General features: G+C 39.5%; 1 protein-coding gene across 9 annotated transcripts; it reads left to right on the forward strand.

Moving 5' to 3' along the window:
- Positions 1–25,341, forward strand: LOC113547108 (gastrula zinc finger protein XlCGF26.1). 9 transcript variants are annotated; one of them, XM_053237277.1, is made up of 10 exons: positions 42–534; positions 3,069–3,170; positions 4,310–4,914; positions 5,780–5,991; positions 6,420–6,516; positions 6,657–6,767; positions 6,881–7,152; positions 8,194–8,261; positions 9,058–9,248; positions 19,704–23,843. In XM_053237277.1, the coding sequence occupies exons 5-10, from the start codon at positions 6,447–6,449 to the stop codon at positions 21,377–21,379; spliced, it is 2,388 nt and encodes a 795-aa protein (XP_053093252.1). In that variant the 5' UTR covers positions 42–534; positions 3,069–3,170; positions 4,310–4,914; positions 5,780–5,991; positions 6,420–6,446; the 3' UTR covers positions 21,380–23,843. The 9 variants fall into 9 exon arrangements, with proteins under 9 accessions (XP_053093253.1, XP_034163124.2, XP_034163115.2 ...); XM_034307233.2 differs by lacking the exons at positions 4,310–4,914; positions 5,780–5,991 and adding an exon at positions 24,248–25,341 and having other exon boundaries at positions 13–507; positions 19,704–21,263; XM_034307226.2 differs by lacking the exon at positions 4,310–4,914 and having other exon boundaries at positions 42–507.
- Positions 25,342–26,175: the final 834 nt, after the last annotated feature.

Raw genomic sequence — 26,175 nt, forward strand, 5'->3', positions numbered from 1 at the left:
TGGTACTTGGGCCCGTCAATCGCTATAATCGCAATATATTTTTTATTTTGTTACAGCGGCGAATATCACAACCTATATTATCAAAGTTATCATATTTAGGGGTCCAAACACCGAAGTTAACTCAGACCTAATGTGTTCATTTGGTGGAAATTTCAGGAATAGAAAGGTCTCTGGCTCATATATATATATCTCAACATTTTAAATAATGTTCACGAAATAAATCCATACTGAGGGGGTCTGTGGACTTGAGAGCCACTGGAATACAGGAGCTGAAATCTGGCCTCACACTCCAGCCCAGGTGTTGGCGGTAATGAGACCAGATGTTGATTCTCCAACCGCTAGAGAGTCACAAGAGCAGAAGAAGAAGGACTGCGGCTCTGTATGATTTAATCTTCTACACATGAGAATATTTCTGACAGGATTTCACAGAACCTGAATGAATGAAATAGAAAAGCTTGTTATTGTGCGCATTTGAGGTGTTGACTCGGTTTTGTTTTCAAGCCCGAGGTGAGTTGTCCTAGCTGACCTGCTCAGGTAAATCTGACTCCCTATATAAAATGCACTACATAGTAAATTAAACAATACGCTTAATATCATTATCTAAAAAGAAGCCATTTTAGGATTAAGCCTTCCTGAAATTTCACGGTTTCTCATTCGTTTTGTTGCTAAAGCTTCTTCTCATTTACATCACAGCGCTGTTGAATTCTCGATTCTGATTGGTCAGAAGGTGCTGATTAATTTGCTACAGCAGCAGCTCTGATTGTACTTCCGGCTGCAAATCATAGGTTTGTTTATGCTAATGCGCTCGTGCTGATGCCTTCCCGTTTCTATAGTAACAACTTCTATGACGAAGGCTTCGTATAATCTAAGACTAATTAAAAAAAAAAAGTTCAGCCCTTTAACAGTGATATGGCGAGGTTTTCTATCAGGAGATGTTTGTTTAACATTTATGGAAGGAGTCTCCAGTGTCAGTGTTTTCTAACAGCCAGAAATAAAGCTGGAATTTTAAGTTTCTAGTTGGAGGGATTTCTAGTTTCTTGGTAACATGAAAAGCTGTATGATTAACATCATGAGACAGAAGAAGAAGCAGAAGCAGAAGCCTTTATTTTTCACACAGACATTACAGCAGAGTGAAATTCTTTTCTTCGCACATCCCGGCAGAAGGAAGTTGGGGTCAGAGCGCAGGGTCAGCCATGATACCGCGCCCCTTGAGCAGAAAGGGTTAAGGGCCTTGCTCAAGGGCCTAACTGTGGCAGCTTGGCAGTGCTGGGGTTTGAACCCTCAACCTTCTGATCAGTAACCCACAGCCTTAACAGTGACGTTGGGGAGGGATCTACTGTTTATAGCTGCTATAACGTAAGTGATAACAGGAAATAACTTGTTTTGCGGACGTTCTATAATTAAACGGTTCAGGAGAATAAAATCCAGAACCAACAGACTCAAAAAAAGTTTTTATGCAAGAGCCATTGTGGCACTAAACATGAACACTTGAACTTGAACGGCAATAACTGTGCAATAATGTGGGGCATTGTAAATATGGATGTGTATTATCTGTGTATTTTAAGTGTGGGTGTATTTAGCTTAGTTTTATAGTGTTTAACTTGGTTGCATTTTATTTATTTTTAACAATATTTTTTAAGCTATTTTGCACTATTTGCACCGGCTAAGGATGGCCATCCAATTTCGTTGTACTGTACATGTGCATTACAATGGCAATAAAGGTCTATCTGTCTATCTATCTATCTATCTATCTATCTAAACGTACCTATAAACGTGACATGACAATGATGTGTCATTCTTTAATAAATAATAAATGTAATCTCTGGCAAATTGCTGTGGTAAAGATTTCTGTGATATACTTCCGCTTCGTGATGGGCCACATCACCCCACCCTGTTGTTTATTATTTTTCTTTAACAGAATGTTTCCCAAGTGAACCAGTAGCTAATGAGTAGTTGAATTACCTTGGATTGCTAACATGGTCCTCATCTGCTGCTGAATATTGAATGAATTTATACTCAATATTAAATACCAAAATAAGCAAAAAACATGAACACTACAAACACATGTAATCATGTTTTAATCGTTTGGCTTCCTCAGTGAATTAAACATAAATGCAACTCCATGGGGTTAAATGCATTGGTCAGCAATAAATCTGTGTTTGTGGATTAACTGTTGCATGCTGTGGTGGTTGTTCTATTTATTTCCTTACTTATTTGTAGTCTGAATTTCTTTTTATTTAACATTTTAAGTATTTAGAATTCAAAACAATAATATGAATCTTCTGGGTGATTATCTTAAGTGTTGTATTAAGTATCCAGTAAAAAAAAAAAAGCTGAATTTGCTGGTCATACTGAAAAAAGGTGTAAAACAGACCTTGCTGTTTAATTTTATGACATTATGTTTCAGAATAATTGTAACAAAATTACTTTTGTAAAAATTGTGAAAATTAATACAATTCTTACCTTGTATACTGTATCAGTCAGTAGTTTGCCTCAGGAGTTGGTCTATGGGTTTGGTTGGTGTGAGCACCAGGCATGTTGTGTCCTGTTCATGCATTTATTGTAATCATCATCATCGTCATAATCATCATCATCATCATCATTACCATCATCATCATCAATCACTGCTGTCACTTGTATGACTTCGTGGTTATGCGTTTGCTTGCGATTTCAGGATGCTGCGTCCTGTTAATTTCGGTACATGACTGTTGTGGTTGTGGCAAAATCTGTCCTGATGTGAATCGGCAAACGTTTAACAAATTTAAGTTTTAGATAAATGAGGATGGCCACTGCATTGTATTTAGCCAACCAGGATTCTCTAGGATATAAATCCATGTAAATGTAACAGACATTAGCAGCGAGCAGATTGACAGGTAGTGAAGCAACATTTGGCAACAAAAAGTAGAGAATGAAAAGGTTTACATTTTTACTACTATTTATCATTTACTTTGTGTGTTCTGTCTATGTCTGCTCAGTTGAATAAGAGTACTTTCTATTTCATTCTAAATTAAATCTTCACAGTTTGCATTAAGTGTGTTGATTTACAAAAGGTTCTGTTTATATTTTAGCCTCCATTTCTGGAATCACTTCCCTTTAGACGTCTTATAATGGAATCGGCAGAGATTTCTTCACAAAAGCCTCCATGTTCTCCGTGTCCTGCTCATTCACAGGTAATGGTTTTAAATATGTTTTCATTGTAAAGCTTTGTACATTTGATAGACATCAGAACACTAAAGGCCTAAAATAAGGAACTCAAAACCCACCTAGCACATTACGATTGTGTGATACTGATTTTTCCCTGATCGCGATAATCGATTTAATCGTCCAGAACCATTAGCCTAAAAAAGACAGGAAAATAAGCATTTCCACCATTTCCTGTTTAAGAAGAGAAGGGGAGGGCGTACAAACATGACCACTTGTGCAGTTGGGAAGTGATTCAGCAGTAATGTGCAGTTAAGACTTAAAAAAACATAACATAATCCTTTTACAAATCTGTCATGTAATCTTCACATGGCTGACATTTGCTTTGTTGATGGTGTTCAGCAGGAGAGTGTCGCTCAAAAAGAAAAAACAAAACAGCATACTTACAGTAATCACCTTATCTGTGTTAAATTTGACACTTCTTTGTATGCCTATTTAATCTTTGTCTTATTTTTTCTTTTGGCTGAAAACCAAAAGAGCCATTTTGACCATTTTTGTCCAAAATTTTTTGATGGCACCCTTGGTCTAATCTTAGCTAAGTCGAACATGCACTGATGATGTATTTTAATTTATATTAGTGAATTTAAAACATTCCCCATTTAACTTTGCAGAAAGTGAGTAAGCTGCAGGGATTGAGAGCAGCATGAGATGGGAGAAGGGAGTGGGGCTTCCAGCAAATCTCAGAACATCTGTGCAGATCATTCCAGATTCATATGGCACATCTGCCATTTCATTTATTTTATCTGACTGCTCTTTTGCTAGGTACTAGTGTTACTTTTCCTGCTCAGGGGAGCCTCCATTCTTGGAGCGCTCCAGGGCCAGAAAGCGCTAAACTTTCTGCCACTCTCTGGTAATTTGCATATTTTCAAGTCTTTTCCCGTAGCAATGATAATTCAGAGAATGCTGCTGAATTGGTGGTATTTATTCCAGTCAGTTTTACTTCCACAGACAAAAGCAAAAGAAAAACATGGGGGTGGACTGAAAAAAAGGGAGGGACACTGTCTTTCTCTGTGGCTCATGCCCACTCACAGCCCCACCTCCAATAACTCAAGCTTATGTAGTGATGTATGACACTTTATTTGCAGTAAATACTGTGTTCATTTCCTAGAACCTTCTTGCCGAGCTCGTAGCTTTTGAATCACAAAGAGACCTGGTGGTTATCTGGGAGTCATAGAACCACCAAGATAATGTGTAACAACAATGTCATGAGGAACCAAACTCACCATAAGACTGCTGTGAAAGATGCTCAGAGTTGACTGCTAAACTCAGCCCACTGGGAGGGTTGAACTTACTGAGATAGCAAACAGCACAGACGTCCTGGAGTGGAACATCTCTTAATAAGGGCCAAAAAAGAGGAGATGGTCTTTGTAGAGTGGCACACCACAGTAGGGGTTGGAAGTCCAGCTTGTCTATAGGCCAAGGTGATGACATCCACCAATGGAGCTGTTGCTGCTTAGACAAGGGGGCTCCTTGAGTCTTACCTACATAACAACTAAAAGGTTGGTCTGAGGGTCAGAATGTCTGTTTTCTGGTCCAAATAACACCATAGTGCACATATCAGACACAGGAGTGAATGCTCTGCCATGTCACCCTCATTGAAGGCTGCAAGGTCATTAGACTGATTCCCAAATTGTGACCAGAAAATATGTGCCAGAAGTCTTGGGTTCATCAACAAGGTCACCCCGGAGTCATCTTATCACCAACACAAGCAAGGTAAGCTTGTGGCCATATCATGCAATTCTCCAACTCTTTTAACTTAGGTGATTGGTAGCACGTAGGCAGTTGTCAGAGACATTCACTTCATGTCAGATTCATGCGTATACTCATGTGGAGGGTCTTTAAGGGACTTGAATACAAGAGGAAGGCCCGGGGCTTCTGTGGGATGGTGGCAAGTTGAGATGCCTTTCCCCCTTGGAAAAGGCAATAATAAGCCTACAGGACCCTAGAGAGAGTACTGTGGAGAGCTCCAAATTACAGTGGTGCACTGAGATGGCAGCTATCGAGCATTTACTGGAGAAAAGTCTAAATCCTAGCAATCGGTCTATGTGCCATGTCCAGCTGATGAGGTGAACACCATTTGCAGAACTCCCACTCAAAAGCATAAAAGGTCTCTATGCTAGGGGCTCTTGTATTCAGAAGTGTTTCCTTGACTGTTAGATTGCAGTCCTTAGTCTGTCTGAGGGCCAAATCTTGCTGTCCATTTGGGACCTCTGCTTGGGGAGACACTGCTAGGGTGTTCTGACCATTAGTGAGAGTAACAGTCCTCTTTTACTCTTACTAAGTCTTGCGGGCCATCTTGGGGGTACAGAATCTTAGTTACAGAATCCTGTAAAACTTCAGCAGGGAGAAGGGAACAGTTGTATAAGAAATGGTGAGACCAGGGCCCTCCCCTTGGAATAGATGAGAGCACTTGGATGCTTACCAGAAGTCTGAGAATATGGTCCCCTCCTGGGTAGTGCAAGGCCTCTGGTAGGTATTGTAACACAGATCCAGGCTGTTGCATCCTTAAGGCTCCACGTGAATTGTTGATTTGGCTGTGCTGAGTTTGTGATTTTGAAACCTGTACCCTCCTGTCTAGGACTTCTAGGTCCAGAGAAGCTGTAGTACACAAGGCTGATACAGCAGGGCACACATCAGGAAGAGTGGATTGTGCCAGCCATACCCAGAGACACTTGTATAAATCAAGTTAGCAGAATCACCCCATAACCTTGCCCACTGCCTGGAGTGAGGTGTCGGTCAACTCAAATAGTTGTGATTTTCTGTAGCAATTGTGACAGGCCTAGTCATAAGGTAAATATATTTTAAAATAATCAGTCATGTAAATTGTAAAAACATTTAAGTCTTTTCAAATGTGAATTGTGAAATTATAAAGCTTTGATGTAGATAAATAATATATACAGTATTCTCCCAAGGTTTAGACAGAGCACTAATGAGGCCTGTGAAAACATAATCTTTTTAAGGAACTTTTAAAGGTGTAATCTAGAACATTGTGATAAAAAGTTTCCTTTTAGAAGTCTGACTGGCTTTCTGTACTTTCTGTACCGCTGAGAAATATGCTTTGGTGCGTACACACTTTCTTTCCTGAGCTTGCAAGCTATCCTGCTAATCACACAGAATTTCTAATATGTGCAATTGTATTATAAAGTGTGACAAAGAAAATCAAAAGCTGCTTTCAGACTTTGATTACTAAATAAGAAATATTGTGCTTTGTTCATTAGCTTTGTGATGTCACATCGGAGACCTGCATGACATCAGACTCTGGGGACTATCAGAACCCTGTAAAAAAGGAAGAACCTGAAGATGAAGGCTATCTCTGTAAGGCAACATTAGCTGTTTAGTCCAACTATGCTTAATTTGTGACCAGTGGCACAGCACTCACTTTTCCTTCATTTTCTGTTTTGTATTTCACATTTTCACTTGAGATGACTGTTTAAATTCAGATTATGAAATTTTAGGTGGTGGGACTTCAAGCCCTGTGGGATTAGTCATCACTGTTGACCAACGGACTGGAGAATTCCAGAGGAAACTTGTAAAAGAGGAAGAACCTGAAAATGATGAGTTTCTCTGTAAGACAATATTCCAGGATTTCACAGTATTTTGGCAATTATTCTGTCTGTTTCAACTAAATTTGTGACAGCACACATAAAAATTAAAATTTTTTTGCATCCTCCCTTTCCAGACTGTGAGGACTGCAGATCCTACTTCACCAACAAGTGTGAAGTTCATGGTCCTGCTCTTTTCATCTTTGATACCCCTGTTCCCATGGGGATTGCTGACCGAGCCATACAAACCCTTCCACCAGGTCTAGAGGTTGGAAAGTCTGACATTCCTGATGCAGGCCTTGGGGTGTTCAATAAGGGGGAGACTATTCCACTTGGTGCACACTTTGGGCCATGTGAGGGAGACCTGGTGGACAGAGAGGAAGCCATGAATAGTGGCTATTCTTGGGTGGTGAGTTAGTTTCTTAAAATAATAATCTTAAAGTTCATTATAAATGTATAAAGTATGGCATTATCTAAGACTGTCAGACTTGTAGCACCTGTGTGCACTTCTCTTCTTTCCTTTTCAAGGGACCTCTTTAATCTCATCATTATAATTTTAATCACCCCTAGGAAACATTAACAGAGGGATGTACACCAATCAGCCATAACATTACAACCACCTGCCTAATATTGTATTAATCCACAAGACCACAAGACAAAACCTGGGCATATGGTATGGCCCTATACATTTTAGAATTCATCCTGCTTCTTGTGTCAGCAGTCACATTGTCAATAAATACAAGGGAACCAGTTCCATGATGTGGTTGCTAAACTCTAATCCAGTCTTCCTGTTTTTGAGGATTGCCAGTGGTTTACATCTTGTGGTAAACCCTCTGTATTTACTCTGGTAAATCTTCTCTTGACTGTTGACTTTGACACAGATACGCCTACCTCCTTTAGGGTGTTCTTGATCTGTCCAACTGTTTATGTGAAGGGTTTTTTTTCTTCACCAGGGAAAGAATTCTCTCATCCACCAGTGTTCCTGAGCTCAGCAGTGCTTTCTTTCAGTGCCAGTTCTTTTTTAGAATGTACCAAATAGATGAATTTTTTTTGTTCTCTCTCTGATGAGTTTGTTTTGATTTTTCAGCCCAATGATGGCTTGCTTCACTGGCAGCTCTCTGGACTTGATATTGAGAGTTAATAGCAACAGATTCCAAATCTAATTGATTTGAAATCAAATCTAGACCTTTTATCTGCTTAATTTTAAGTGGAATATTTAGGGAATAACATAACATAATAACACCTAGCCATGGAACAGCTGAGCAGCCAATTGTCCAATTTCTTTTGGACCCTTAAAAAAGGAGGGCCACATATAAAAGTACTGTAATTCCTACACTGTTCATGCAATTTGGATGTAAATACCCTCAAGTTAAAGCTGAAAGTCTGCACTTTGAGGTTATATTCAATGTATATTCAAATATATTATACTTTTTATTTTCTGTTTCTTTAGATATCCAAGAGCAGTCAATGTGATGAATACATAGATGCCAAGAGAGAGATGCATTCTAACTGGATGAGGTGAGGAATCCACTGCTGAAGACTGCACTGTTGGGTATTTGTTTAGTCATTGATTTTATCATTCCTTATTTGGTGTGAAATAGGTATTGCTTTACTACTGTTCGTTGAAGAACTGTAATGAGGTATAACACAGGTAGTATGTGATACCAGGCCTATGCATATCTGCCTGAAAACACATCTTATTCATATGCCTGTAAGTGAGATGACAATACCCCTCATCATCATTGTCTTCCCTTAGTTCAGCAAGTTGTTTTTCCATCAATCAATCTATGACTGCTGTGCAGAGTAGGCCTGACTTATATCTCATTCTCTCCACTCAGAAAAAAGTGGATATGTGCATTCCCTTTCCGTCAAGGCACTTGGAATAACACATAGTATGGGATGTATATTAATGCTTCACACAGCCATAGCCAAGGAGGGGAAAATAACTCCCCAGTGTCCTCCTAATACAATATAGGGGATGGTGTGAGCCACACAGGTGGTCAGAATTCACAAAAATGCACAAAGGTATGAGGGGAAGCCCAAGATGCTGCCATAGAAACATCTGCAACTGACATCCCCTTGAACAGAACCCAAGATGAGTAGCATTTATTAGACCTATCAAAGCAAACTAGTTCCCCAGACTGACTAAGTGGAGTAACAGATGAAATGTTAACCTCTTGAATGAAAAAAATATGTAGATGTCTGTTTAAATATAAGATTTTGTATTAGATGCAAGCCTGATGTTTATTTATTTTTGGAATCCCAATATTGTAGTAGCTCATTTTTTGTTCACTGTCTCTTCCTTATTTTCCAGGTATGTGAATTGTGCTTGTAATGTTAAAGAACAGAATCTAGTGGCATTCCAGTATCGAGGGGGGATTTTCTACCGTTGCTGTCAACCGATCAAAACAGGACAGGAGCTCTTGATGTGGCACGAAGATGACTATGGCAAAGACCTCGGCCTTGCTTTCGACAACCTCTGGAAGAAAAAGTGCTCCTCAAATGGTTAAGTCCTACCCTGATTTTTGTCACAACTGCTGACTATGTCAGTCCGCAGTGGCTACTATACATGAATACTTATAACAATGTTTACTTTGAGGCAATCCTCACCTCTACCACGCAGTGCTATATTCAAATTGTAACTACCACCAGTAGTTTTTTTTTGTTTAATGTAACTAATGGAGGCTAATTAAGGCTCATTCTAGTGCATCTGAGCAAAAATATTAGAAGCACACATTCATATGTTTTTATATGCTGCAGAAAGTAATATTTTTGCATCTTATTGTTGACATGGAGCATGTGTTGTCTCAGTATCACCTAGAAGACCCTAGTGCACCCCACGTTTCTGTAAAACTATAAAATAATATTCCATTGTGTTTTTTTAATACCACGATGAATCCGAACTTGAACAGCAACAGTAGCTGGTTCATTGTGAACAAAAATCTCAACAGATAAGGTGGGCTAGTTGACTTGCTTCTATGCCTAACTGGACCGCAATAGTATGGTGGATTAGTGTGGTGGGATGTCACATTCCAAAGCCCTATAAGCCATGTAGGACCCCTGTGAAGTGCATATACATATGATAATCTAGCAACTATAGATCCACAGCAAAAGGAGGCATGGGAAGAGTGCATACTGGCCATCACCAAACACACCACAATTCAGGGTTCCTGCACAGTCTGCTCCTTGTATCTGCTCCTAATATCACACATAGATCTTAGTGACTCCCAGTTGCAAAAACAAAATGGGAGACTATAGTGATTTTTAAGAACAAGCCAGAATTTGTTTTCTAAAATGTTGCGTTGTGCTGTTGGGCGTCAGAATCAGAAATGTGTTCTTGAACATATTCAATTTTATTTGCATACTATCAAATCAGACACCTTTTGTCATGTCAGGTCATGTTCTTACTGAGGAGTTGCCTATAATGGACACATTAAGCTACCTAACTGTATTCAGATTACAAATGAGTTTATGGCAACTGTTTGGGTGGCGCCTTGGCTTCCAGTGCTTTAATGTCCTTGATGTTGTAATCGTAAAATCGCTTTTGTATGCTGTAGCTTTAGGATTTCCCTTCACAATTAAGGGGCCCAAACCTGTTCCAGCATGACAATGATTTTCCAAGTTTGGAGTGAAGAACCTGATTTGCTTTTACAGAGCCCTGACTGCAGCCCCACTTTAGGATGAATTGGAATGCCAACAGCACCCCAGGCCTCCTCACCTGATATCATTGCCCAACTTCACTAATGCTCTTGTGGCGGAATGAAGAATCATGTCTCCGTGGAGCTTGCTTTGTGCACAGGGCCATAGCCATGATGAAACAGATATGCACCCTTCAGTTCCAGTGAAGGGAAATTGTAATGCTGCAGTATACAAAGACATTCTATACAATTGTGTGCTTACAACTTTGCAACAGTTTGCGGAAGAACCACATATGGGTTCTTGTTTGTATGTTTTTATTTATCAGGGCCTAAATAACAATTCTGTGGTCCTCACCAATGTCTATAAACAAACAAATAACCTCAGGTGACAACAAAAAAAAAAACACAAGAGATTTAAATATGTAGTCATTTTTTCCAAAAAGTAAACCAACATTCGGAAACCAGTTGGGAAAAAATAAGTACACCCTTCCTACTTCCACAATCATTAAGAGAGTAATTAGCAGCCAGTTGTTACTAATGAAATGTACACGATTAGTTAATCATCAAGAAGTGTGACTATCTCTATAAAAGCAGTTTGTTGTCCTGGAGCACTCAGGTGTGTGTCTATATCATGTCAAGAAGAAAGGACATCAGTCCTGACCTCAGAAAAGCACTTGTTGCTGCTCATCAATCCGGGAATGGTTATAAGGCCATCTCCAAACAATTTGAAATTCAGCATTCTACAGTGAGAAGAATTGTTTATAAATGGAGAGGCTTTAAGACAAGAGTCGGGGTCCCAGCAAATTCAGTTTAAAGACAGACTCTTTAATGCTCAGAGATATAAAGAAAAACCCAAATGCTACATCATGTGACCTACAGGCCTCTGCAAGCACATTAAATATCTTCGTTCATGACAGCACAATCAGAAAAAGACTGAACAAGAATGGTTTCATGGAACGGTGGCTAGGAAAAAGCCCCTTCTCTCCAAAAACAATATAGAGCACGACTTAGGTTTGCAACATTGCATCTGAACAAACCAAAAAGTTCTGGAACCATATCCTTTGGACTGATGAGACCAAGGTGGAGATGTTTGGCCATCATGCACAGTGCCATGTTTGGTGAAAACCAAACACAGCGTATCACCACAAACAACTCATACCAACTTTCAAGCATTTGGAGGGGTGATGATTTGGGCTTGTTTTGCAGGCACAGGACCTGGGAAACTTGCAGTCATTGAGACAATGATGAGCTCCACTGTATACCCGTGTATTATACCAGAAGAGTCAAATGTGAGGCCATCTGTTCAGCAGCTTAAGCTGGGCCGAAATTGGGTCATGCAACAGGACAACGATCCCAAGCACACCAGCAAATCAACAGCTGAATGGCTAAAGAAGAAAAAAAAATCATGGTGTTGGAATGGCCAAGTCACCGTCCAGACTTTAACCCCACTGAGATTCTGTGGCGAGATCTTAAGAGAGCTGTGCATAAACGAATGCCCTCAAACATCAATGGACTGAAACAATGTTGTAAAGAAGAGTAGGCCAATATTTCTCCAAAACAATGTGAGTGACTGATAAACACTTACAGAAAACATTTACTTCAAGGTATTGTTGCTAAAGGTGGTTCTGCCTGTTACTGAATTATAGGGTGTACTTATTTTTTAACTTTAACACTCCCTGAGTGGTAATCCATAATAATAAATGGATAACATTTAAAGTTTTGGATAGGTTCTTCAGTCAGAATATAACCAAGTATATCAGTGTCAGGTTGCTAGGCTACTCGGGTCTTTTTGCAACAAGGTTGTGTGTGCATCTCTTTTTGTTTACAAACACTAAAGGGGTCTATACGCCACCAACAATTATAGATATTTACTGTACGAGTGTGTGGCCAGCACTTCAAACCTGAGGACTATGAAACAGATTTGAAAGTGGAATTACTGGGTCTTCTGCCAAAGAAGATACTAAAAATGGTGATTTTGTCTGTATTTAGTAAATAATGGAGAACAGAGGAGATTTCAATGTCTGGTCAACCTGACAAAAGGAGCAAAACTAGTTAATGTCCGCTAGTAAATGCTTGTCCTCACCCATGTAACGACTAGTAAGATGGCTAGTAAGGTCGCTAACACAAAGGTAGATAATCATGTAATGTTGTTAGCTGACATTATGGTAGCTACTTGTGCTGTTGCTAACTTCACTTATTTGGCTCAGTGTAATTTTGAAAGACCTACAGTTGCTCTCTGCTTGCCTAATGTTGCTCTTCTCTCTGGCACAGTTCTTCTTTTGTATATTCTGGCTTGAACATGTATGGTTAGGTGTCATTGTGTAACATCTGTTGTCATTTCTGTTACTTGAGTAAAAATATCATTATATCAAGAATATCATTGGCCAACTGTCAAGTTAGTCATTGGGATTGCTGGGGACGGTGCCACTTGGGGGCTGTGGAGATGGCTTGGGGATCTTATATGGGGAGTTGCACTGTGATGGCTTGGGACTGCGGTTGCCGTGAGCAGTTTTGCACTCAGGTCTCCATCAGTGGACAGTGGATAGGTTCAACAAACCAGACTTAATAAGAAAACTGTGATGGATTTCCTGGTTGCACAATTGCACTATTTGTCCATGTAGTACACAGTTATAGAAGGAATATATTTATAACTTGAGTCTGGTTCCTCTCAAGGTTTCTTCCTCATATCATCGCAGGGAGTTTTTCCTTGCCACCGTCACCTCTGGCTTGCTCATTAGGGATAAATTCACACATTTACAATTTATTTTGATTTAATTTAATTTTAATTTATTTATTTTCTGTAAAGCTGCTTTGTGACAATGTCCATTGTTAAAAGCACTATACAAATAAAATTGAATTGAAGTTGGTGAAGTGGGTAACACTGATAAATTGGTAGCATATAGATGACTATGTTAACAGACTGAGGTGGCATTGGTATGCATCATTGCAATTAGTTTATGAAGTCAGACGCATATCCACCAAGAAGGGGCTGGAGGGTACATGGGATACTTCATCTTGGTGTTTCCCTGATTCACTTGCTTCCTTGTACTGATTAAGAATGGAAGTGACTGTATCCAGCACTGTTTCAGCATAATTTAAATGTGTGGCTTTGATAAATATTGGTCTGGTGAACACCAGCAGCTTTATACCATTCTCCACTTTTTGCTCACTTTGCTAATATCGCACATAGATCTTAGTTGCAGCAAACGCCCATTCAGTAGTCTACAACATATTCCTAGGCTATAGTTCCTACACTATATAATTGCTGATATGCCTTTGGGGGAATATCAGCAATTCAAGGCAGGGCAGCCACCTGATCACCTTCAGCTATGATGACTGCTGACTGACTAACTGGAATGCAATAGCCTTGTCAATGCAGACTATACATTGCAGACTATACACACTGGCATTTGGAAGATGTTTGATGTGTAGCCGATCTTATTCCTGCAGGTGCCCTTGCTTGCTATAAATATCGAAGATCATTCAGTTGCAGGGGCAGGTAACTAACGGTAGAAAATCATGAAGAAGTGGCGATCATGTAATGCTCATATCTATTTGGGGCAGAAAAACACAAAAGGAAAAAGGAGAAGAGGAGAAATGGACCCAAAAAACAATGGTAGGCAATTAATGCTAATTAATTGGATTTAGTCAATTTGTCTGCTGTTTTTTTTTTTTTGCTTCTGCTTGTTGATGTAATTGAAATGGAAAAAAATAGTGACTAACTAGATAGTTATTATGTAGAGCACACACAAGCCCCACAGCCTTCATTTGGCCCAAGTGAACTTGAAAGTGGCCCATAGTACACTACTGTTGAACATTTTCACACTATCCAGAATTCACAGCAGATTCATAGCGTTACGACTGCCAGTGTACAGCGTATGCAAACACATCTCACAGTGCTTAACTAAAATGATGAGCAGCAGCCTTATTACAAGGGTAGTTACCATAAATGGTCCATTTCTACCATGGCAGGCTTGAACGCTGTCTGAAATGCAGGCTGTTTGCTTTGCTTGATGTATGTCACACTTGTGTCTAAAAAGGAGTTGTGTGTTGTGCTGGCAGTGGCGTAACCGGAAATTAATTTCGGAGGGATGAGGAAATATACAAAATGAAATCACGATTGCTTTTCTGATCTCTACATTTAAATTGGTAAGTGTGATGTGCCCATGCAGCAGTAGGAACGGTGATGACAAGAATTTATTTATTCATTTAAGGCACAATCTACCATTGAACAATCTTTCCATATTAATAAGATCGCCATAAAATACCTTTATGACAGTTTCAGTGAAAATGATTAAAATAACATGTTAATAACAGGGAAAGATCTCCACACTACTACCACTCAGTGTGGGAAATAATTTAAATGGGATTCATCTCCAAATATACCAGCGCAGTTATGCAGGTGGAAAAGACTGCCTACAGTGTGGAAGAAGTTCTAATCAGAAGAGCACTCTCCACCAACACCAGTGCATTCCCACACAAGAGAAACCCTTTCATTTCTCACAGTATGAGGGCAGCCTCAGCTCATATACATGTCATATCACTGCTCACAGTGCAGGGAGAGTTTTACACATTAGAATGCCGTGCAAAAACTTCAGCTCATTCACACAAGAGAGAAGCTGTGTCACTGCTTACAATGTGGGAAGAGTTTTAGACAACAGGTTAATCTCCAACAACAACAGTGCATTCACACAGGAGAGAAGCCGTTTCACTGTCCAGTGTTTTAAGAGTTTTAATAACCAGAGTAGTCTCATAAAATACCAGCGAACGTGTTGAAATGGCCAGTCAAAGCCCAGATCTCAATCTGATTGAGAATCTCTGACAAGACTTGAAAATTGTTGTTCATCAGTCTCCATTCAATATGACCGATCTTGAGCAATATTGCCAAGAATGAGCAAAGATATCAGTATCCAGATGTGAAATGCTCATTTTAATAACCTTTCTGTCACAAGAAATTGACACCATTAAATATTAGTAATATTGTGTAAATCAAATGGTAAAAATGCCATTTATGCCCATTTCAATTCTAGGTTGTAAAACTGGTAGAAGCATTCAAGGAAGGTTAATGCTTATGTTGACCCTGGGCCACTAGAGATATCAGGTCACACCCCTTGACATGTTATCAGAATATTGGATGTTCAGGGTGAGTCCTGTTATCCCTTAAAAAGTACCTGGGATGTTTCATTGAATTTCTGCCCTAACTTTCTCCAAACTGACTTTAAACCACAGACAAAGCCCAATACATGAAGTCCTATTCCAAAACCTTTCAAAATCTACTGCTCAAATGAGTAGCCAGATTCAAACTTTGCTTAAGGATCATTTCTTCTTTTGGATCCTGTGAAAGTTTTAACAGACTGCACTTAACCATTTCAAAGGAAAATAGAGGATGTCTTAAAATATTGTTGCACTGTAGCCATACAGTGAATTTTATATGGCTACCAGAGCCTACCTTACTTTCACTTGGTTAACGTGTAAAATCTGAAGACTTACTAGAGGGCTTCTTTCAAGAACGCCTTCGCATTACTGCCTGTGTCATACTATATGGATTTGTTAATGAAAGACCATAATTCCTCTGTGGGTTCGTCATCCAGAATTCATAGACATTATGTTGCATTCATAGTGTATTGTTTTTTTTCTGTATATGTTGGTGTGGTTTGTAAAAAAAAAAAAAAAAAAAAAAAAAAAAGTTAAATTTGTTCTGTTTCTCTGAGTTTCTAATACTTCTCATTTCTATGCTCCAGAAATGAACAATGCCCTGCTGCAAGTCTTCTCCTGCTCCTGGTGTCCACTTTTCTACATGTCTCAAATTTAGCTCAACAAACACATAAAGAGAAGCCACTATAAGCAATATGTGAGACAGCTGACAAAAAAAAGTTAAAAATGAGAATCTGATGACTACTAGAAGCTCCAATAGTCAACAAACATGCTCTGGTACTGGCACTAATGCCACTCATGGACAAAATAATAAAGAAGTCTACCACTGCAATTGTGGGAAGAGTTTTACTGACCTGGATAGTCTCAAAACTCAACAGTGCATCAATACAATTGAGAATCCATACCACAATTCACAGTATGAAAAAGGTTTTAATCAAAAGGATGATCTCCAGCGATGCCGGTCCATTCCAACAGGAGAGAAAACCTATAATTGCTCATAGTTTGGCAAGAGTTTTAATAAAAGGAGAAATTACAGACAACACAAGCGCATTCACACAGGCGAGAAGCCGTATCACTGCTCACAGTGTGGAAAGAGTTTTAGAGAAAAAAGCCATCTTAAAACACATAAGCGCATTCACACAGGAGAGAACCGTTGCTCATTGCTCGTGTGAGAAAAGATTTAATCAGAGTGATTTACAAAAACACCAACGTATTCATACAGGAGAAAAGCCGTAACACTGCTCACAGTGTGGAAAGAATTTTACCTGCCAGTCATCTCAACGATCATGGGCAAATTCACGCAGGAGAGAAGCCGTATCGGTGCTCACACTGTAGAAAATCTTTTAATAAAAAAAGTGCTCTACAAAGACATCAGCACATTCACACAGGAGAGAAGCCGTATCAATGCTCACAGTGTGGACAGAGATTCGCTTATTCGGTTACATTTAAGAGACACAAATTCTGCAACATACAGCCATCAGCTCTTGAGAAAGAAACACGATTACCATTAAACTTACCTTGTCTGTCTCTTGTTTCTTCATTTTATTTCAGCACAACTACACATGTCATAAATGGTTATATATTTATTCCATAGGAAATGACTCCTTCTGTATATTAACATTTTGTGTAAGCTTGTTTTGCATTTGCTGTAGCCTTGTTGTTAGACTCAGTTTTCCAAATGTCACCACAGCTTTTCATGTCATATTCCCAGGATAATTGAACACATGCTTTTATCAGCTACAAAAGGCAATAATAAACTTAACAGCAAATTGACCACTGCCACTGATCATTACAGTGAAGAGGGGATGCACTTCTGCTCCCTGCAGTCTCTCCGCTGGGGTCCCTGTCTCTCACTGAGGTAATATCCCCACATGGTTTTTCATACCACTGCTATGATGATGACACTCAACTCGTCCTCTCCTTTCCTCCCTCAGACACTCTTGTTTCATTGTAGACATCATGCATGGCAGTTCATCAGATGAAACCTAATCTCTACAAAGACCTAATCTCAGACTGAGCTGCTGTATTACCCTGGAGATGCATCTCCACGTAAATCTTGTGACCTCCCTGGACACACCTCGGATCACTCCATCTGGCAATGTATGCAACTTTGTAATTTTGGACAACCACCTATCTTTCCCGCCTCATATTGCTAACCTGAATTGGTCATACAGGTTTCTCCTCTACAATATGAAGAAGATCTGTCGATTTCTCTCCAAAGAGGCCATTCAGGTGCTTGTTCAGTCATCTTGAGACTGGCCTACTACAACTTGTTTACAGCAGGTCTTGTTTCCTGTGCCTGCCATCCAATCCTTGCAGCTGATCCAGAATGCAGCTTGACTTGTTTTCAAGTTCCCTATGTCCTTCCACCCAATTGCTGTGTTCCTTCCGGTGGCATCTTGTAGCTGCCCTTATCAGATTTAAAACACTGATGCTTGCTTACAAGGACAAAATATGGACCAGGCCTCAGCTACTTGTAGGCACATATGACTCCTTGCTGTGCACCATGCTCCTTTTGAGCCTGACACCAAGGTGGAATAATGAATTTCCCCTGGATGTCTGAACAACTGAGTCACTGGCTGTCTTCGGATAAAGAGAAAGACCTACTTCTTCACCCATCACTCAGATTAGCACTTATTTAATTTATCTTTTTTTTTTTTTATAAATCCTGTGATTTGTGTGTTTTCTTGTTGTATTACACTCCTCCTAAGGACTGTTTTACACTTCTGCGTATATAAAAATGGATGCTCGCACGGGGTGAAAGTCTTCATACTTGCATGTAACTTGAACGTGTGAACCTCACTAGAACTTGCTTTAGATTTTATTTTAATTGAGTTGCTGGGGATAAGTCACCTACACTGTGTCTTTATTGGGAGTCTGTTCAAAGAAAGAGAAAGTAAAGTGTGCAATCCCGCAGGATCAAACTAGCCATTATAATGAACTATAGTCAGTATAAAGCCTTACACAGACTGAATTTGACTAAACTGAGGTTTTTACAAAGTGTTTTTCATCTGTTGCAGTCACAAGCTATTTTTTTCAGATTTATAACAGATTACACTTTCAGAAAGCAGTCGGGGATCACGAGCATTCAGATACACATCTCTGCATGCCACATTTACCCATGATCCCCCTCTCTGCATTGTGATGCAAAGAAGCAAATATGTGTTAACACAAAAGTATAAACCAGGCTTAAGAGGGTTTTAGCTCAATGGTATACTTAGAAGCTGAACTCTTGAACTAGCAGGAGATTATATTTCTGGTAGAGACTACACAGCACCTCTGTAAGTTGCTCTGGATAAGGGTGTCTGCTAAATGCTGTAAAAGTAAAATGCATAAACATGCATTTTGATGTGATTGAAAAAGTAAGAATGGATTGTGACACTGCTCACACAATACAATATGAGATTAAATTTTCTAACATTCGTTGTGACCTCTGATAGCTTCCTTTAATGTATTTATTTACTTTACCCTCTCACACAGTGCAATTTACACACAATTTAGCCATGATTAAATACATTGTTGGCAACAACAAATTCATGTCTAAATTGTTCCAAAATGAAACAGTGTCCCCAAGTCCCCTTAGATGGAATTAGGACAGTGAGATTTTCCATAACTTGGTCGGACCACCTCTAGAAGTGGCTGATGTGATGGGTTTCGTGTCAACAATGTGACTCCTGGGCTCTTGCATTGATATTAGTCCCTAACTTTCTCTTTATGACTTTGAACATTGTTAATTTAGCCATTTAGAAGAAAAATTAGTCAAGGTCCTAATACTGTATATAGAAGCATTGTGGCCATGCACTGAAGTAGGGTTACCAGAGTCTACCTCAATCTTCACTCCAGGCAAGTCTCATGGTATGTGACCTTGCCGGTAAGATGTAGACTCTGCAAAATTACTAGAGGACTTCCTTCCAAAAAAAAAAAAAACTTTTGCATTACTGGCTGTTTCACACCATGGATTTGTTAGCATAAGGTTATAAGAAAAGTATAAGATCATAAAGTATCCATTATGTTTTTTACTACCTTTTGTCACCCAGAATTCATAGAGATTATGTTGCAGTCATAGTGTTTTGTTTTTTGTTCATGTTGGGATAGTTTGTCAGAAAGTTAAAATGGTTTGTTTAGTTTCTCAATGACTTTCTAATGCATTTCATTTTTTATGCTCCAGAAATGAACGATACCCTGCAGCAAGTCTTCTGCTCCTGGTGTCCAATTTCCTACATGTCTCAAATTTACCTTGAAAATCACATAAGGAGAAGCCATTATAAGGAATATGTCAAAGTGAAAAATGTGAATCTGATGCCCACAAGAACCTCCAGTAGACAACAAACATGCTCTGGTACTTTCCACACTAACGCCACTCATGGACAAATGGAGAAAGAAATTAATCGCTGCTCAAATTGTGGGAAGAGTTTTACTCACCGGAATAATCTCAAAACCCACCAGTGTGTCCACATGGGTGAGAATCTACACCACTGCTCACAGAGTGAAAAAAGTTTTCATGAAAGGGATGTTCTTCAGCGACACCAGAGCAGTCACACAAGAGAGAAAGCATATCATTGCTCACAGTGTGGCAAGTGTTTTACACGACAGAATGCTCTCCAAACCCATCTGCTTATTCACACAGGAGAGAAGCCGTATCACTGCTTACATTGTGGGAAGAGTTTTAGACGACAGGGTAATCTTCAAACACACCAGCGCATTCACACAGGAGAGAAGCCTTATCACTGCTCACAGTGTGGTAAGAGTTTTAATCACCAAAGTAGTCTCATAAAACACCAGCGTATTCACACAGGAGAGAAGCCCTACCATTGCCCACAGTGTGGAAAGAGTTTTAATAATGGGAGTAATTACAAACAACACCAACGTATTCACACGGTAGAGAAGCCATATCTCTGTTCTCATTGTGGAAAGAGTTTTAACAACAGCACTACTCTACAAAGACACCAGAGCATTCACACAGGAGAGAAGCCATATCACTGCTCACAGTGTGGGAGGAATTTTACCTACCGGAGTCATCTCAAAGATCATGAGCGCATTCACACAGGAGAAAAGCCTTATCACTGCTCCCACTGTGGAAAGAGTTTTAATAAAAGAAATACTCTAAAGAGACACCTGCGTATTCACACAGAAGTGAAGCCTTATCACTGCTCACAGTGTGGGAAGGGTTTTAATCAACAGAGTGATCTCCAAAGACACCAACGCATTCACACAGAAGAGAAGCCGTATCAGTGCTCACAGTGTGGGAAAAGGTTTACTCTTAGTGATACTCTCAGACGACACCAGTACATTCACACAGGAGAGAAGCCATATCAGTGCTCACAGTGTGGAAAGAGGTTTAATCATCACAGTGATCAACAAAAACACCAACGCATCCACACAGGAGAGAGGCCATATCACTGCTCACATTGTGGGAAGAGCTTCGTTCAACAGAGTGATCTCCAGAGACATTGGCGTATTCACACAGGAGAGAAGCCGTATCAGTGCTCACAGTGTGGAAAGAGTTTTAGACAGCAGAATGCTTTCCAAACACATCAGCTCATTCACACAGGAGAGAAGCCGTATCACTGCTCAGAGTGTGGAAAGAGTTTTAATCAAAAGGTTGTTCTCCAAAGACACCAGAGGATTCACACAAGAGAGAAGCCGTATCACTGCTTACTTTGTGGCAAGAGTTTTAGACGACATAGTCATCTCCGACAACATCAGCTCATTCACACAGGAGAGAAGCTGTATCACTGCTCACAGTGTGGACAGAGATTCACTTATTCAAATACATTTAAGAAACACAAGTGCACCAACATAGAGCCAACAGCTAATGATACATCTTCAAATCCAGATACGTGATTGCCTTTACTGCCATTGTTTACATTTGTGTGTCATGATTTGTTTAAACTATTTGTGTGTAGATATACATTGTATGTCCAATAATATCCGGACACCTGACCATCACACCATATGTGGTTCTTCCCCAAACTGTCACAAAGTTGGGAGCACACAGTTGTATAGAATGTCTTTGTATGTTGTAGCTTGAAGATTTCCCTTCACTGGAGCTGTGGGGCCCAGACCTGTTCCAGCATGACAATGCCCCTGTGCACAGAGTGAGGTCCATAAGGACATGGTTTGCCAAAGTTGGTGTGGAGGAACACAGAGCCTACACAGAGCCCTGATTTCAACCCCACTGAACACCTATGGGATGAACTAGAACACCTTCTTGGCTGTCATCAGTGCCCAACCTCACTAATGCTCTTGTGGCTGAATGAGCACAAATCCCCACAGTGAAGCTAGTGGAAGGCCTTCCCAGAAGAATAAAGGAGACTGACTCCATTAATGCCCATGGTTTTGGAAGAGGACATTCAAAAGTATATATGGGTGTGATGGCCAGGTGTCCACATACTATTGGCCATACACTGTATGTATGTGTAGTTATAAATATTACAGTACTGAAAATTACAGTGCATTAGTTAGTATTATATTTGATTTTTAAGCCTTACTATTGAAATGTTTTGGTACATATTTAAACTCTAGTATATCTATAGTATTTATGTCCCTTGAATAAATTTTACTCCCTATTTAAACTTACATACTCTGTCTCTTGTTTCTTCTTTATATTTCAATCCTACACATGAATAAATCTTCACATTCTGTATGATCACAGAGGCTATTAGATGTAATAATAAACTTAGCAGCACTAACCAGCAACTTGACTGCTGTCATAGACCATAAGAGTAGTGGTCTAAATATGTAAAGAACCTTTGCACAAACATGCATTTTGATGTGACTAAAGAAGTAAGAATTATGTAAGTTTATTTAAGAAGTATTTAAAACCAGTATTTATGTTGAACTTGGGACAAACTGCTTGACATGTTTCGAGACAGTCTGATCAACTCAGGGTCTATGCTAATAAAGGTCATCTCTAGTGCAAGAGAGAAGCCATATCACTGATTTTGAGTGTGGGAAAAGGTTTCATCATCGAAGTGATCAACAAAAACACCAATGCATTCACATAACAAGCCACATAACTGCTCAAAGTGTTGGAAGAGTCTTACCAACTCAGGGACTACACTAATAAAAGTCCAAGAGGCCACTTAGGACAGAAAGTTTTCCCTAACTTGTTTGGACCGCCCTCAAAATTGGCCGACATGTGAGGCGTGATTCCTGTCACATTCACACAGGAGAAAAGCCATATCAGACATGACTGCTGTGATGTTTGACTGAAGTTAGTCCCTTACTTTCTCCAAAATGACCTTAAAAACACATGAAAGTCCATTGCTTAGGTCTTTTTGGGAATCGACTGCTTAAACAGGGTGTTGGATTCTTCTTTTGGCCATTCTTTTGAGCAACACATTTGAGGACCATTTCTTCTTAATGTTGGGAGAGGTCAGATAAAGAGTGATCCTAATGAGCCCTGATCCTAAGATTAAGTGTACCCTGCCTGGATTAGGGTTACCGGGACCCACCAGGTCAGGGAGTGGTCCATAGGCGAGCATCTGGTGACCAGGCCAGACACATAACCTGATCAGGTTTAGCCTGAAGTGGCGACATGGAGCCATCGTGTGGGCTCAGCACATTAGTTTGAAATATTCAGCCTTCTAGGAGAAGGTCGAGAGTGTACCTAATACTGACTCCATAGTGCCCTTGGGGGACTTGCTAATATTGGGATTGAAGGAGATACTGTACTTGGAGGAGTGTGACTGGGAGGTCGACTGAGTTCGAGCAGAGAAATATTATTAGATTTCTAGGCAAGCCATGGATTGTCAATGACAACTTACAACACCAAGTTTCTACATGTACTTGGTACCACAGCACCTTGACCGAAACTTTGCCCCCCACTACTCAGGCACATGAAGGGACACACATAGGGCTGATGGTGATTCCTTGGGTTCTCCCACACAAAAGGGCCTCAAGAACCATTTTTTTCTTGGCTAGCATGGAGCACAAATTTCTTTTGTTTTCAAAATGTCACTGTGCACACACATGTATTTTGATGTGATTAAAAAAGTAACACTGGACACACATGACATGCAAGTAAATTTAGTAGTACCTCAGACACCTTGTTTAAATGCTTTTGATTAATCTCCAATAAAGTACTTACAGTGGGATTACTGGCTCCGTCACACTGTAACGGTATGTCCGCATAAGACCTCAATCTCTCTGCAGATTCGCAAAGAGTATCCATTATGCTTTTTACAGTGTTTCATTGTATAGAATTCATAGAGTCTATGTTGCTTTCAAATTTTATTTTGGTATGGTTTGTAAAAAATTGTTAAAAATTTGTTATTACTCAATAAGTTTCTAATACTTCTCATTTTTATGCTCCAGAATTGAACGATGCCCTGCTGCAAGTCTTCTCCTGCTCCTCGTGTCCACTTTCCTACAAATCTCAATTTTACCTTGACAAACACATAAAGAGAAGCCACTATGAGGAATATGTGAACAAGTTAATGTCAAGAGAAGTTAAAAATGAGAGTCTAATGCCCAATAGCTCCAATAGTCAGCAATCAAGCTCTGGTACTCTCCACACTCATGGACAAATGCAGAAAGAAATCTATCATTGTGCAAACTGTGGGAAGACTTTTACTCACCTAAATAATCTCAAAACTCATCAGTATGTCCACACAAGAGAGAATCCATATCCCTGCGCACACTATGGAAAACGGTTTAATGAAAAGGATGTTCTCCAGAGAAACCAGCACATTCATACAGAAGAGAAAGCCTATCATTGCTCACAGTGCGGGAAGAGCTTTAGAAGACAGAGTCATCTTCGAACACACCAGCGCATTCACACAGGAGAGAAGCCGTATCACTGTTTACAGTGTGGCAAGAGTTTTACTGACCAGAGTACACTCATAACACATAAGCGTATTCACACAGGAGAAAAACCATATCATTGCTCCCAGTGTGGAAAGAGGTTTAATAAAGGGAGTAATTTCAAACAACACCAGCGTATTCACACAGGAGAGAAGCCATATCTCTGTTCACAGTGTGGAAAGAGTTTTACCTGCCAGAGACATCTCAAAGATCATGAGCGCATTCACACCGAAGAGAAGCCTTGTCATTGCTCACACTGTGGAAAGATTTTTACAAAACGAAATACTCTAAAAAGACACCTGTGTATTCACACAGTAGTGAAGCCATATCACTGCTCACAGTGCGGGAAGACTTTTACACGGCCGAGCCATCTCAAAGACCATAAGCGCATTCACACAGGAGAGAAGCCGTTTCACTGCTCACAGTGTGGAAAGAGTTTTAATAAAAGAAGTACTCTACAAAGACACCAGCTCATTCACAAAGAAGTGAAGCCGTATCAATGCTCACAGTGTTGGAAAAGGTTTAATCAACAGAGTGATCTCCAAAGACACCAGCGTATTCACACAGGAGAGAAGCCGTATCAGTGCTCACAGTGTGGAAAAAGGTTTACTCTTAGTGATACTCTCAGACGACACCAGCGCATTCACACAGAGGATAAGCCATATCAGTGCTCACAGTGATCTAAGAAAACACCAACAGATCCACAAAGGAGAGAAGGTGCATCAATGCTCACAGTGATTTGTATATTTATGTATATTTAAGAGACACATTGCTCTAATACAGAGCCATCCTCTCTTAAAAATGTATGTAAGAGATGTAACAAGAAACAATTACTGTCACTGATCAGTAGTATTGATTGAATTTCTGTCACATATTAAATGTTCTCTTGCGTTATTTAATATTTTATTTTAAAATGTCACTAGAGCCTTGATATTGGAATGTTGATAAATTGATCAACTCTAAGTATTTTGTGTTCTCTGAATAAACTGGGCTCCCTATTTAGCTTTACATACTCTGCCTCTTGTTTCTTTCTGGTACTTCAACATCATAAATGGTTACATATTTATTCAATAGGTTCAAGTTCAATAATTCAAAAGGTTTATTTAATAGTTCAAAAGGTTTATTCAATAATTCATGTATTCATTCTGTGTACTGACCTTCTGTAAGAGCCTGTTTTTATTTGCTGTAGTCTCAGTGTTGATTATTATTATTTATTATTATTATTATTATTATTATTATTTATTTATTAGTTATTTTTTTCTAACATGGAGTTCCCCAAATGTCATCATTGCTTCTGACGCAATATTTCCAAAACAGTTGATCACAAGGTTTTATCAGTTATAAAAGGTAATAATAAACTTAACAGTACTTGGAATGAAGCAGTTTTGTAAAAAAATTTTACTTTTGTAAAAAAAAAAAAAATGACCAGTATATTTAAAATTGGATGTATTAAGTAGTGTTTGATATAAATATCTTAGGTACACAGCCATCGATTCCCTCCCTTTTTCTTTCTTGCCTCATACCCACAGCACCTCATGTGCACACTGGAGCTATCTGTGAAAAAGCTTGGGATTATATTGGAGCTACAGTTAACTTATCATCCAAAGGTAGTGATAGACACCTATAATCTCCTGCCATCTTCTTTCTTCACTGCAAGACTGCAGTGAGTGTGTTTACATTTGGAGCCATTCAGAGCTCTGTGGCTACTAGCTTGAGTTGGGTTACCCTGTCAGCTTGCTAGCTTTGTTATCGATCATGCTACAAACTGTTTTGTTGCTCATTATGACACTCACCTCTCAGTCTCTTGCTGGGTGTTTCTTTTCCCATCATCC

The sequence above is a fragment of the Pangasianodon hypophthalmus genome, chromosome 9 (assembly GCF_027358585.1).
Source record: "Pangasianodon hypophthalmus isolate fPanHyp1 chromosome 9, fPanHyp1.pri, whole genome shotgun sequence".
Taxonomy (NCBI): domain Eukaryota; kingdom Metazoa; phylum Chordata; class Actinopteri; order Siluriformes; family Pangasiidae; genus Pangasianodon; species Pangasianodon hypophthalmus.